This window comes from Chiloscyllium plagiosum, chromosome 3 (genome assembly GCF_004010195.1).
Source record: "Chiloscyllium plagiosum isolate BGI_BamShark_2017 chromosome 3, ASM401019v2, whole genome shotgun sequence".
NCBI lineage: Eukaryota > Metazoa > Chordata > Chondrichthyes > Orectolobiformes > Hemiscylliidae > Chiloscyllium > Chiloscyllium plagiosum.
The window spans coordinates 131,838,680-131,852,275 of record NC_057712.1 but is presented as its reverse complement, the minus strand read 5'-3'; the positions used below and the strand labels follow the sequence as shown (position 1 = coordinate 131,852,275).

General features: G+C 40.6%; 1 protein-coding gene across 1 annotated transcript in view; it reads left to right on the top strand.

Moving 5' to 3' along the window:
* LOC122540179 (dynein axonemal heavy chain 8-like) overlaps positions 1 to 13,596 on the top strand; it is a 1,249,383-nt gene that overhangs the window by 946,674 nt on the left and 289,113 nt on the right. The window contains exons 55-57 of the mRNA XM_043675521.1: positions 5,825 to 5,959; positions 11,207 to 11,329; positions 12,718 to 12,931. Coding sequence (XP_043531456.1) covers positions 5,825 to 5,959; positions 11,207 to 11,329; positions 12,718 to 12,931 — 472 coding nt within the window. The remainder of the gene's footprint in view (positions 1 to 5,824; positions 5,960 to 11,206; positions 11,330 to 12,717; positions 12,932 to 13,596) is intronic.

Here is a 13,596-nt window from a genome sequence, read left to right as displayed (position 1 = left end):
CCTGAGATCTTCTTCCCGACCTCTCCGCCCCCACCCCAGTCTGGCCTATCACCCTCACCTTGACCTCTTTCCACCTATCACATTTCCGACGCCCCTCCCCCAAGTCCCTCCTCCCTACCTTTTATCTTAGCCTGCTGGACAAACTTTCCTCATTCCTGAAGAAGGGCTTATGCCCGAAACGTCAATTCTCCTGTTCCCTGGATGCTGCCTGACCTGCTGCACTTTTCCAGCAACACTTTTTCAGCTTATGATAGTGGTATCTTGTTACTACACAGTCTGGAAAATTTCCAGGGTATTTTTCTTTTAACTCCTCAGTTCCCTGGCCTTCCTTTGGCTTCTCCACAAGGGGTGTCACTCCCACCTTAGATCCTGCTAAATTGTTGCCAAGAACAAATAGTATTCCTGGAACTGACAATCTATCAATCACTCCCTAGTCTTGAGTTGGCTCTCCAACCTGATCTTACATAGGGGAATGCTAAAGTTCTGTCTATCTGTTCCACAAATTACTACTCTCTTGGGTAACATCAGAAAGAGTGCAAATATGTTCATCTCTTGCTATTAGAGACTGATTAGACCCCATATTTCTCAAAAATATAACTTCTTTCCCTTTTCCCCCTGCTCTTCCTGAGTAAACTTTACCCACAGAGGTAAAGTCTTTATAGAGATCAGGCACTAACTCATTACCCAGCCCCTGCCTAGGCTGTGCACATTCCTGCAGCTTCTCGATTTTTCTTGGGGCTTCCTTTATTACTAATGCCACTGGCTTGGCCTCCTGTACCACATATTTTCCCACAATGCCTTTCTTAAATGACCAGCACTGTGACTTTACGTGTCCCACCTTCTGGCAGTGAAAACACTTTTTCCTAGTGCCTCTCTTAAACCACCCTCACTATAATTTTCTGTGCCCCACTCCATTACAGTGAAAACACTTGAGCCTTTCACCTCCTTTCCATCCTCTTGGGCTTCTTTTTTCACCTGTTCTAATTTTTGTTCTGTAGTGTAAGATCTCCCCTTCTCCCAATTTCTATCCCTCACAGGATGAAATTCTTGCCTGAAGCTAGGTTTCACCTGCACCAATGCATATTCATCTGCCATCCCTGCCGCTCTTCTCACTTCTTAAACTTTCTGTTCAGCCACATGAATTCCTATCATCTCTGGAAGTGAGTTTTTAAACTCCTCCAGCAGAATAATCTCTCTTAGAGTGTCATAGGTCTGATCTTTTTTTGAAGGCCCACACCCATCTATCAAAATTACCATGCTTAATTCTTTTGAACTCAGCATAAGACTGACTTTGTTCCTTCTTTATGTTTCTGAGCCGCTGTCTAATCACTTCTGATACCAACTTATCAGCATTCAAAAGGGCCTGTTTGACACCTGCATAATCTCTTGACCCCTCATCTGACAGCACTGCAACTACGTCACCAGCTCTGCCTACCAGCTTAGACTGAACTAGCATTACCTACAAGTTCTCTGGCTACTCCATCTGCCTAGCCAATTTTTCAAAGAACTAAAGAAAGCTTTGACATCTTGCTCGTCAACATGTGGCAATGTTTTAACATTTATTTGCATCACTACCTTCTGTCTTCATCTCCATCCTGTTAACTTGACTTTTCTGACTATTTCACAACTTTTAAAGTTCAAATTCTCTCTCACTTTCTCTCTCTCTCTGCTCAGCTAAGAACCTTCTCTCCCTTTTTTTTCCTTTTTCTCTCTTTTTCTCTCTCATGCCTCTTCTTTCCCTTCCTTTGTCTTCTAACTCTGCTTGCCTCAATTGCAATTTAAGTTTTTCTACTGCACTTGTCTGTTTCTCTGATACATCTAAGTACTTGACCAACTCCAAAGAAGGGCTCATGCCCGAAACATCGATTCTCCTGCTCCTTGGATGCTGCCTGACCTGCTGTGCTTTTCCAGCAACACATTTTCAGCAACTCCATTATAATTTTAGCTTTCCTTTTGTCCCCGGTTAAATTCAATTCTAACCTATTTGCTCATTCTAAAAGTATGCCCTTCCTCTGTCTTTTTAAACAGTTTTGACAAATTTGGGAAGCATCTTCAAACCCCATAACCCCTTTAGCAATCGTAAGAGCCATTTCTCTTACTTTTAATTTAACCAACCGCAAGTAACCAAAATTAAACAAATTGTCTCACTTACATTTTATTTAAAGATCTAGGACATTAGTGGGCAAGTGTTTAAATATGCTGAAACCTTTCATACCCAAAACCTGTTCAAATCTGTCCAAATCGCAGACTGGATCTGTCTAAACCTGTCCAAATCTTGGCCGAGACCCCAAACTGTTACGACATGTGAACCCCTCTGTTAATTAAACCAAACACCCAGAAAAGCTCACCTCACCTTGTAATATGTTAAACTTTGAGTGACCAAGAACTCCCAAATTTCACTATTTAAAGAAAATAATATCAATTTTTTTTAATTCTAAAAGTGAGCATTAAATAACTATTTACAACTCTAAGCCACCCTTTCTCCTAACTGCTTATTACCTGCCTCCAACTCTATGACAATATGCTGTTCCAATAAGACACTTATTCAAATTACATCAACTTAATGTCAAAACTACACAACTACTGTTGTCTTTGGTGTCTGTCTTCTTCTGGCTGAAGATCTCCCTGGGTCTTTTTCTTTCTTTTTATTGCAAATATGTTTCATGTGAAGAAGTACCTTTGATAGAGAGTGTTTCCTAATTTCTTGGGTCTCTCTCAATGGCAGTTTCTTTGTCTCCAATTTTCAAAATGTCTGCATTTTTATATCCCCAATGTTGGATCGTCTCATTGATTCGATGTTGGCAAAACATTAAATCCAAACTTGACTGAGTTTTAGTATCCTGGGACATAATTTAAACTGATTGGTTAAATTTGAATTGTTGTCAAAAATCAGGTATCCATTTCACAGCTAAAAGTTACATGATTTCAATTTTCCAGTACACTCTGAGACTGCCATCGAGTCATATCACAGGTTCTCATAATCTCTCAGTTCAGAACAGCATTCACTCTCTCTTAAAGGTACAGTACACGCCTTAACTTCAAAACAATTGATTCTTGAATGCCACAATTAAACCTGCTTCCACCAAATTAATCCTGTGCAGGTGCTGCTTGATAGTATTGTTAATGACACCTTTCATTACTTTACTGATGATTGAGATTAGTCTGATGGGGCAATAATTGGCTGCATTGGATTTGTACTGCTTTTTGTGTATATGACATGCCTAGGCAATTCTCCACATTGCCAGTGTTCTGTATGAAATGGAACAGCTTGGCTAAGGGAGTGGTAAGTTACTTAGTCAAAAGGCTTCAATACTATTGCCAAAATGTTGTCAGGGCCCATAGTCTTTGCAGTATCCAGTGCCACCAATCATTTCCTGAGATAATACAGAGTGAATCGAGTTGGCTGAAGACTGACATCATGAATTATTGACTCGACACTCCTGATTGATAATTGCTGCAAAGGCTTTAGCTTTATCTTTTACACTGATGTACTGACTGTCCCCTTTGTTAAGAATGGGATGAAGCACTCTTTGTTTCCCGATAACTCCTACAAAGACAGGTAACACAGTGCCTATTCTCTTTAGGTAATCTCGTCAAGGAAGTTCCAGAAAAATTGCGCAATTCTGGTGAAGATTTAACAAATCCACAGTCTTCAACTCTGTTTCAGAGTGTCCTGTTCATCACTCCAGCTATATAAAATATTCCCTTTAAATAATGAATATCTGTTCACATACCTTTTTAACCCCTCAGTGCCTTGGGTGACTGTGGAGTGCACATTCTCTGTGTCTGTGGATATCCCCCCAGTGTTCCGATTTCCTCCCACAGTCCAAAAATGTGCAAGTTAGGTGAAATGGCTATGCTAAATTGCCCTGTAGCGTCCTGGAATATGTAGGCTAGGCGAATTAGCCATGGTAAATGTAGCTTATAGGGATTTGGTGGAGTGAGTCTATGTGGGATGCATTTCAGAGGGTTGGTGCACTTAATGGGCTGTATGGCCTCTATCCACACTGTAGGGATTCTGTGGCTAGAATGAAGGACCTTGGAGAAAAATTGGCCAAGCTACTGCGTCAAAAATATGGGCAAGCGAAAGCTTTATTTCTCAATAAATCTGTCAATAAAAACAGAGAATGCTGGAAAAACACAGCAGATCTGCAACCTCTGCAGAGAGAAAACAAACTTAGTCCAATGACCTTTCATCAGAACTGAAGACAGCTAGGGAAAAATGGAATGTGCTTACAGCAGATATTGTTAAACTCAGCATTGAAGGCTATAAGGTACCCAACTTCAATACACATTCTGTTGTTCATTCTCTTCCCCTATACCCCTCAGTCCTGTCTTGTATGGGCTGCTACCAGCACAGGCACACCATTTTCAAACATTTACACTTCTCCTTTGCACTTTTACTAGCTATTACCTCTCAGTTTATCATCAGCGATCTCTTTGTTTGTATATCCTTTTTTCTCTCGCTGTCTGAGTGCCATCTCCATGTACTGTAGTCTCCAACCCCATGCCCCATTCCAATCCTATCTTTAGCCTATATTCCATCATTTCCCAGCTGCCTTCAGTTCTCACAAATGTCACTGGTTCTTGAAATGTTAATTCTGTTTTCCCTCTACAGATGCTGCCAGATCTGCGGAGTTTGTCCAGCACACTCTATTTTTGAATTGGGGAAAATACTGGGACTAGGCATACCCATTTATATAAAATGTTCATTAAGCAATTTCTTATTTTTCAAAATACTCAGAAACAGTTTTCAAGCATTAAACAGATTGTATTTTACATTTTGACTGTCTTCATGACATAAAGTGCTTTATATCAGGGGTAGATGAGAATATGGATCTCAAAACGCAACAGATCAGTGTGAAAATGTATCTTTTCATTTTTCTGAATTTTTGATTGTGGATTGAAATGGGAAAAGGATTGTTTAAAAAAACAAAGATTGCAAAGGATTGCAGCAGGTTTTATGAACAAGCTACCTGACACTCATTGTACTATTGTTTATACAGCTGCATGTTCAAACCATTTCCAGACAATCAGGGTTGTGTATGAATGGAGCTTTAACTAGCAACAGGTAACTGATTGTGACCAGTTATTAACAACAACGGCCTTCTGCCTCAGAACAGCTATGTGATTGGCTCCGTGTAATGGAACAGCTTGGGGCTGTAACTGTCTTATTAGAAACCATCAAACCAGAGGTTTTTTTTCTCCTGTGTGTTTGTTGGATGTGTTGGGTAGAGTTTATAAATAGCTTACAGTTTTAACAGTAGCATTAAAAGCTGATGTTCCATAATTGTTTACCTGTAGCTAGAGTATTTATTTGTAAGAAACAATAATTCTTATTAAATATAGAACCCTGCTCTGTTCTTCTGTCAATATGGGTCTTAATTCTGTTTACTTTATAAATTATGGGGTCATGAGTTCAAAGTGAGAGGGGAAAAGGTTAGGGCAGAAGGTGGTGGGTGCCTGGAATGCATTGCCAGCGGAGGTGGCAGGGACAGGGGCAGGAATTATAGCGTCATTTAAGATACATCTAGACAGATATATGAATGGACAGGGAGCAAAGGGATACAGAACCTTAAAAAATAGACAGCAGAATAAGACAGAGGATATAGATTGACGCAGTCTTGGAGGGCCGAAGGGCTGTTCCTGCTCTGTAATGTTCTTTATTCTTTATTCTTTGTAGTAAACTCTTGTATGATGATTTCAGGAATAGCGGGGCTTGATTTCCGGCACACTACTCTTGTTGAATGACTGAGCAGGCTGAATGGTTTACTGCTGCTCCTACTTTTGTATACAAACAAATATATTTTTGATACTATGATAGGCAGTACTTCTGACTGGAGAACAGGGAACAGCAAAAACAGTCATGATTAAAGGCTATCTGAAGAAATATGATCCAGAAGAGCATCTGTCCAAGAGTTTGAATTTCTCATCTGCTACAGAACCCTACATGTTCCAGGTAACGTGTTCTACATGTAGAAGCTCAAAAGGAACTTGATGGATCTAATTAGAACATAGGACATAGAACATTACAGCGCAGTACAGGCCTTTCAGCCCTCAATGTTGCGCTGACCTGTGAAAGCAGTCTGAAGCTCATCTAACCTACACTATTCCATTCTCGTGCATATGCCTCTCCAATGACCATTTAAACGCCCTTAAGTCAGTGAGTCCACTACAGTTGCAAGCAGTGTGTTCCATGCCCCTACTACTCTCTGAGTAAAGAAACTACCTCTGACATCTGTCCTATATCCATCACCCCTCAATTTAAAGCTATGTCCTCTTGTGCTAGTCATTGCCATCTGAGGAAAAAGGCTCTCCCTGTCCAACCTATCTAACCCTCTGATTATCTTATATGTCTCAATTAAGTCACCTCTCAACCTTCTTCTCTCTAACGAAAACAGCCTCAAGACCCTCAGCCTTTCCTTGTAAGACCTTCCCTCATTACCAGGCAACATCCTTTAGATTAGATTAGATTACTTAACAGTGTGGAAACAGGCCCATCGGCCCAACAAGTCCACACCTGACCCGCACATCTTTGTGACTGTGGGAGGAAACCGGAGCACCCGGAGGAAACCCATGCAGACACGGGGAGAATGTGCAAACTCCACACAGTCAGTCGCCTGAGTCGGGAATTGAACCCGGGTCTCTAGTGCTGTGAGGCAGCAGTGCTAACCACTGTGCCACCGTGCCGCCCACGTCCTCGTAAATCTCCTCTGAACCCTTTCCAAAGCTTCCACATCCTTCCTATAATGCAGTGACCAGAACTGTACGCAATACTCCAAGTGCAGCTGCACCAAAGTTTTGTACAGCTGCAGCATGACCTCATGGTTCCGAAACGCAGTCCCTCTACCAATAAAAGCTAACATACCGTATACCTTTTTAACAACCCTGTCAACCTGGGTGGCAACTTTCAAGGATCTAGGTACACCGAGATCTCTCTGCTCATCTACACTTCCAAGAATCTTACCATTAGCCTAGTACTCTTCATTCCTGTTACTCCTTCCAAAGTGAATCACCTCACACTTCTCTACATTAAATTGCACTTGCCACCTCTCAGCCCAGCTCTGCAGCTTATTAGATTAAATTACATTACAGTGTGGAAACAGGCCCTTCGGCCCAACAAGTCCTCACCGACCCGCCGAAGCGTACCCACCCATACCCCTCCATTTGCACCTTACCTAACACTATGGGCAATTTAGCATGGCCAATTCACCTGACCTGCACATCTTTGGACTGTGGGAGGAAACCGGAGCACCCGGAGGAAACCCACGCAGACACGGGGTGAACGTGCAAACTCCACACAGTCAGTCGCCTGAGGCGGGAATTGAACCCGGGTCTCTGGTGCTGTGAGGCAGCAGTGCTAACCACTGTGCCACCAAGCCGCCCATACTATATCTCTGTCTCTCTGTAACCTACAACATCCTACGTCACTACCCATAACTCTAGCGACTTTAGTGTCATCCAAAAATTTACTAACCCATCCTTCTTTGCCCTCATGCCAGGTCACTTATAAAAATGACAAATACAGTGGATCATAACAGATCCTTGCAGTACAACACTAGTAATTGAACTCCAGAATGAATACTTCCCATCAACTACCACCCTCTTTTAGCTAGCCAATTTCTGATCCAAAAGGCTAAATCACCCTCAATCCCATGCCTCAACTTTTCTGCAATAGCCTACCATGGGACACCTTATCAAATGCCTTACTGAAATCCATATACACCATATAACCACTTTACCTTCTTCCACCTGTTTGGTCATTTCAAAGAACTCAATAAGGTTTGAGAGGGATGACCTACCCTTCTTAAATCTGTGTTGACTATCCCTAATCAACTTATTCTTTCTAGATGATTATAAATACTATCTCTTATAACCCTTTCCAACACTTTACCCACAACCCAAGTAAAGCTCACTGGTCTATAATTACCAGGGTTGTCTCTATCCCGCTTCTTGAACAAGGGGACAACATTAGTCTTTTAGCACTATTCCTGTAGACAATGGCAACATAAAGATCTAAACCAAAGGCTTGGCAATCTCCTCCCTGGTTTCCCAGAGAATCCTAGGATAAATCCCATCCTGCCCAGGGGACTCATCTATTTTAAAACTTTACAGGATTGCTAACACCTCCTCCTTGCGAACCTCAATCTCATCTAGTTTAATAGCCTCTATCTCAGTATTCTCCTTGACAACCTTGTCTTTTTCTAATGTGAATACTGACAAAAAGTATTCATTTAGCACCTCCTCTGACTTCACACAAAACTTCCCACTATTATCCTTGATTGGCCTGAATCTTACTCTAGTCATTCTTTTATTCCTGATATACCTATAGAAGGCCTTAGGGTTTTCCTTGATCCTGTCCACCAACAACTTCTCATGACACCTCCTGGCTCTTCTTACATCTCTCTTTAGGTCTTTCCAGCCTATCATGTAACTCTCAAGCACCCTAAACTGAGCCATCGCATCTCATTCAAACATAAGCTTTCTTCTTCCTCTTGACAAGAGATTCAACTTCCTTACTAAACCACTGCTCTCGTGCTCAACAACTTCCTCCCTGCCTGACAGATACATATTTATCAAGGACCCGCAGTAGCCTTTCCTTGAATAAACTCCACATTTCAATTGTGCCCAATGCCTGCAATTTCCTTCGCCATCCAATGCATCCTAAATCTTGCCTTTCCCCCAGCTATAACTCCTTCCCTACAGTATATACCTATCCCTTTCCATTGCTAAAGTAAACATAATCGAATTGTGGTCACTATTACCAAAGTACTCAGCTATCTCCAAATCTAACACCTGGCCAGGTTCATTACCCACTACCAAATCTAATGTGGCCTCGCCCCTTGTTAGCCTGTCTACATACTCTGTCAAGAAACATTGGAAAAAAACTGACCCATTTAAAGTACTTGAGCTATAGTATTCCCAATGAATATTTGGAAAGTTAAAGAACTCATAACAACAACCCTGTCACTCTCGCTCCTATGGAGGATCATCTTTGCACTCCTTTCCTCTACATCTGTGGAATTATTCGGAGGCTGATAGAAAACTCCCAACAGGGTGACCTCTCCATTTCTAACCTCAGCCCATACTACCTCAGTAGACCAGTCCTCAAACGTCCTTTCCACAACCGTAATACTGTCCTTGACTAACAACGTCACCCCACCTTTTACCATTTTCTCTGTTTTTACTGAAACATAGAAATCCCAGAACCTGCAACAATCATTCCTGTCCCTGCTCTACTGATGTCTCTGAAAGGGCCACAACATTGAAATCCAGATGCCACCCATGCTGCAAGTTCACCTACCTTATTCCAGATGCTCCTGGCATTGAAGTAAACACTTCAAACCAACTCAGCGAAAGTGAGGACTGCAGATGCTGGAGATTAGAGCAGGAGAAGCAACATTTTGGGCAAAGGGCTTTTGCTCATGATGTCGATTCTCCTGCTCCTCAGATGCTGCCTGACCTGCTGTGCTTTTCCAGCACTACATTCTCGAAACTTCAAACCAACTTCATGCTTGCCAGTGCCCACTTGTGATCTTGAAACCTCATTTCTGACCTCACTACTACTCTCAACCTCCTGTATACTCAAACTACAACTTAGGTTCCCATCCCCCTGCTGAATTAGTTTAAACCCACCTAAAGAGCATGAGCAAATTTCCCCCTCAAGATATTGGTACCCCTCTGGTTCAAGTGAAGACCATGCTGTTTGTAGCTTTAAGCTTCCATCCTAGCTTCCTGAATTTCTGCCTTAAATCCCCATTTCTCTTCCTACCTATGTTGTTGGTGCCTATATAGATGACAACTTAGGGCTGCTCTCCCTTCCACTCAAGGATCCCGAAAACACGTTCAGATTCATCACAAACCCTGGCACCTGGGAGGCAACACACCAACCATGAATCACTCTCGTTCCCACAGAGCCTCCCATCTGTCCCCCTAACTATGGAGTCCCAGATGACTAATGCTCTGCTCATGTTACCCCTTACCCTCTGAAAACAGGGACAGACTCTGTGCCAGAGACGTGTTCCCTATTGCTTACCCCTGGTAAATCGTTCCCCCCCCAACAGTATACAAAATGGTATACATTTGTTATTAAGGGGAATGGCCAGAGGGATGGCTGCACTGCCTGCCAGTTCCCTTTCCATCTCCTGACCATAATCCATCTAGCTTCTTCTTTTACCTAAGGTATGACTACCTCCCTATAACTCCTCTCAGTAACCCCCGCCACTTCCCAAATGATCCAATATTCATCCAGCTCCAGCTCCAGTTCCCTAATGTGGTTTTTGAGGAGCTGGAGTTGGGTGCACTTCCCACAGATGCAGGTCACAGTCCTGATGCCAGTTGTATGTCCAGTAGGAGCACTCATCATTTCACTTTAATTTATTTTGTCAGGAATGAATGTTAGTAAATTGTACACTTTCATCTAGTGATTTTCTGCTAAACAAATAATCAGAAGTCAGCATCCTGAAGTCTCAGTTTCCAAACTTAAGATCAATTTGGTGTGGACCAAATATCATGTTTAAGACTTTTGTTTAGTAAGCAGTGTATGTCATGAAAAGCAAGAAAATCGAAAGCTCATGTAGCTAAAGTTTCTCAAACAATTGGTTCAGAGATATTATTACACACCTCTAGAGCAGGTTGGACTTGAATCTGGGCCACCTGATCCAGAGTAGGGACACTACCACTATGTCATAAGCGCCCCTAGGTCGTGGCGAAAATGATTGTGGTAATCTGGTTCAGCTGACACAGTGGTAAGGAAGTCAGGCACACTTTAATCTTTGCAACTGGAGGAAATTCCTGCTCCTCTGAACAGTATTTTTTAAAAAAAGTACTATGACTGACATGCTTTATAAGAAATGCATATCTTGCATATCTTACTGTTCCTTGTATTTTTGCTGCATGTTTGTATTCAGATAAATGGAGCTGAAATAATGGGTGCTATGTGGTGACAGTTAGAGAAGGAGACAAGAGACATTGTTCCACAAAAAAGATCCAAGTAATGATCTTTTTTCCAAAACTGACAGCAAAAAGATGTGGGACATTTTCAATTTACATCAGCCAAAAAGGAGTACCCCAGGGTTAATTCAGCACGATATTTCATATAAATTACATTGAAACAGTGAAGCTTCTTTCATATCATAAAGTACAGAACTATAGGAGTACACTGGCATTAACTTTTACAAATAACAATAAGTACATTTCTTTGCAGAGAACTGTTGAAAGTTATGTAGAAAAACGTGTGGGGAGTACATATGGGCCACCAAGTGGACGGAAAATGACAATATTTGTTGATGATATCAACATGCCTGTTATCAATGAATGGGGAGATCAGGTAAAATACATCAAGTTTTTAAACTTCAGCATAGCATTATTCACTGATGGGGCCTTAACAAATTTTAGACATTTACCCAGAAGAGGAGTACTTTCCAGAACACAACTGAATGTCCAAAAAACATGGCATTTGTAAATATTGTTATTGTATATTATTACATATAATTGAATTTGAGTCAAGGCAGATTGTTAAGCTCTATGATGTTGATTTGCCTAGCCTGACGGCACTCTAGGATTTTGCATTTCTTGTAAAATATTGAATGCCGTAAAAAGATTGATTTTTATTCTACTGTAAAGAATGAAGATTTATTTGATAGAGTTGGAAACACAAAAGGATATTGACAAATGCCATTAACAAATCAAGATTAGAAGACCTCTGGTTGTAACTCCAAAGAATCTACACCAGTGTAAAGTGAGCCCTCTCTCAATGAAGTTTGCTCAAACTACTTTTCAAATTCTTAATTAATCAAATTGGTAATGAACTTTTATATTGTGTTGCTATATCAACAATTTACTGGTCTATAATGCATGAGAAACACCTCTATGTATTATTTTTAAAAGTACATAAATTTGACATAATGATATATTTAGCAAAACTTAAACTTTCCAAAGCCAAGGTCACTTATTTGGGACATGTTATCGGCAAGGTCAAGTATTGCTAAAGAAGTTATAGTTCAAATGAACTATTATGGACGTTCCTATTTTAAAACTAAATGAAAGATACCATACCTCCTCAGATTTGGATTTTACATTGTGTTTGTCCCACATTTCAGCATAGTCACACTTTATTAACAAGCATTGTAGAAGGATCAATACAAGGCAGAATTCAGTAATCGTATGAATAGGCAGAATTTTGTCAAAATAAATATGCCTGTATTGGCTGCTCCAAATGTAACCTTTCAAAATAACAAGTAATGGTCTTAGTGTGATGATGGGAACTATGTTGTTACAAGGTAAAGCTTCCTGTCTTATATATTGCAAGAAAACACAATCCTTGGGAGTGAAGAATTGGAAGGAATCATTAAACATTGTTATGACCCTTCAGCGGTGTGAAAAACATATTTTCAGAAATGGCAGCGGATCCGTGATCAACATGGATAATAATACACTATACCCTATTTTAATTTTTCTGAGCTTTGTGAGTCAGTAGCTTTAAACTTAGCTCTCAGTAATCCAGTGAAAGCAAAACATAAACAACAGCAATCATACAAATTTAAACAAATATAATCAGTGAAGCAGTTTTTGAAATTTATATTGTACTACGCAAGTAAACAACCCCAGAGTCATCCAGTACAAGGTAATGGAGCATACCTTTTTTGACATACTAAAAAGTGCAAAATGGCTATCTGAAGCTTAAGCAACAATATTTGTCTTTTTTCTGTTCTTCAGATCACTAATGAAATAGTGCGTCAGATGATAGAGATGCATGGAATGTACAATTTGGATAAACCAGGAGACTTTACAAAAATTGTTGATGTGCAACTAATGGCTGCAATGATCCACCCAGGAGGGGGACGCAATGATATTCCACAACGGTTAAAGAGGCAGTTCACTGTCTTCAACTGTACATTACCTACTGACGCTTCAATTGACAAAATTTTTGGTAATTTTCAATTTATCAGCTTTATACAAATGCTATTGTTACTCTGTCACATATTTGTCCCATGAATAAACTATGCAGTTTAATGCCATTGAGAAATGAATGTTTGAACAAGGAATCTAAGCTGTAAAATAGCACCCTGTAGTAACCACTGCTTTCAGTTCAATCAGATGACAGAAGTGCTCATTGTTTGCTCACAACAAAGCCTATATCAGTCTCCATCTTTCAAATGAAAATAGTCAAGATATGGCATACGCATCCTCAAAGCAAGTGGAATGGGAAGATCATAAGCCAAGTCTTCTAAGTCTCCAGATCACCTGTAGCTGAACATATAACGAAACAGAAAGCCTTCCACAAGGAGAAACAATTATTCCACATTTACCCTGTCAAGTGCCCTAAGAACCTTATATGTTTTAATAAGATCACCTTTCATTCTTCTAAATTCCAATCAGTACAAGTCCAATCTACTCAATCTGTCTGCATAAGACAGTCCATCTGTTTCCACACTCAACTCAGTGAACCTTCTTTATACTGCCTCCAATGTCAGTATGTCTTTCCTTAGGTAAGGAGACCAAAACAGTATTCCATCTGTGGTCTGACTAGTACCTTGTACAGTTTTAGCAAAATTTCGCTTTTTTAAAATTTTATTTTCTTTGAATAAAGGCCAA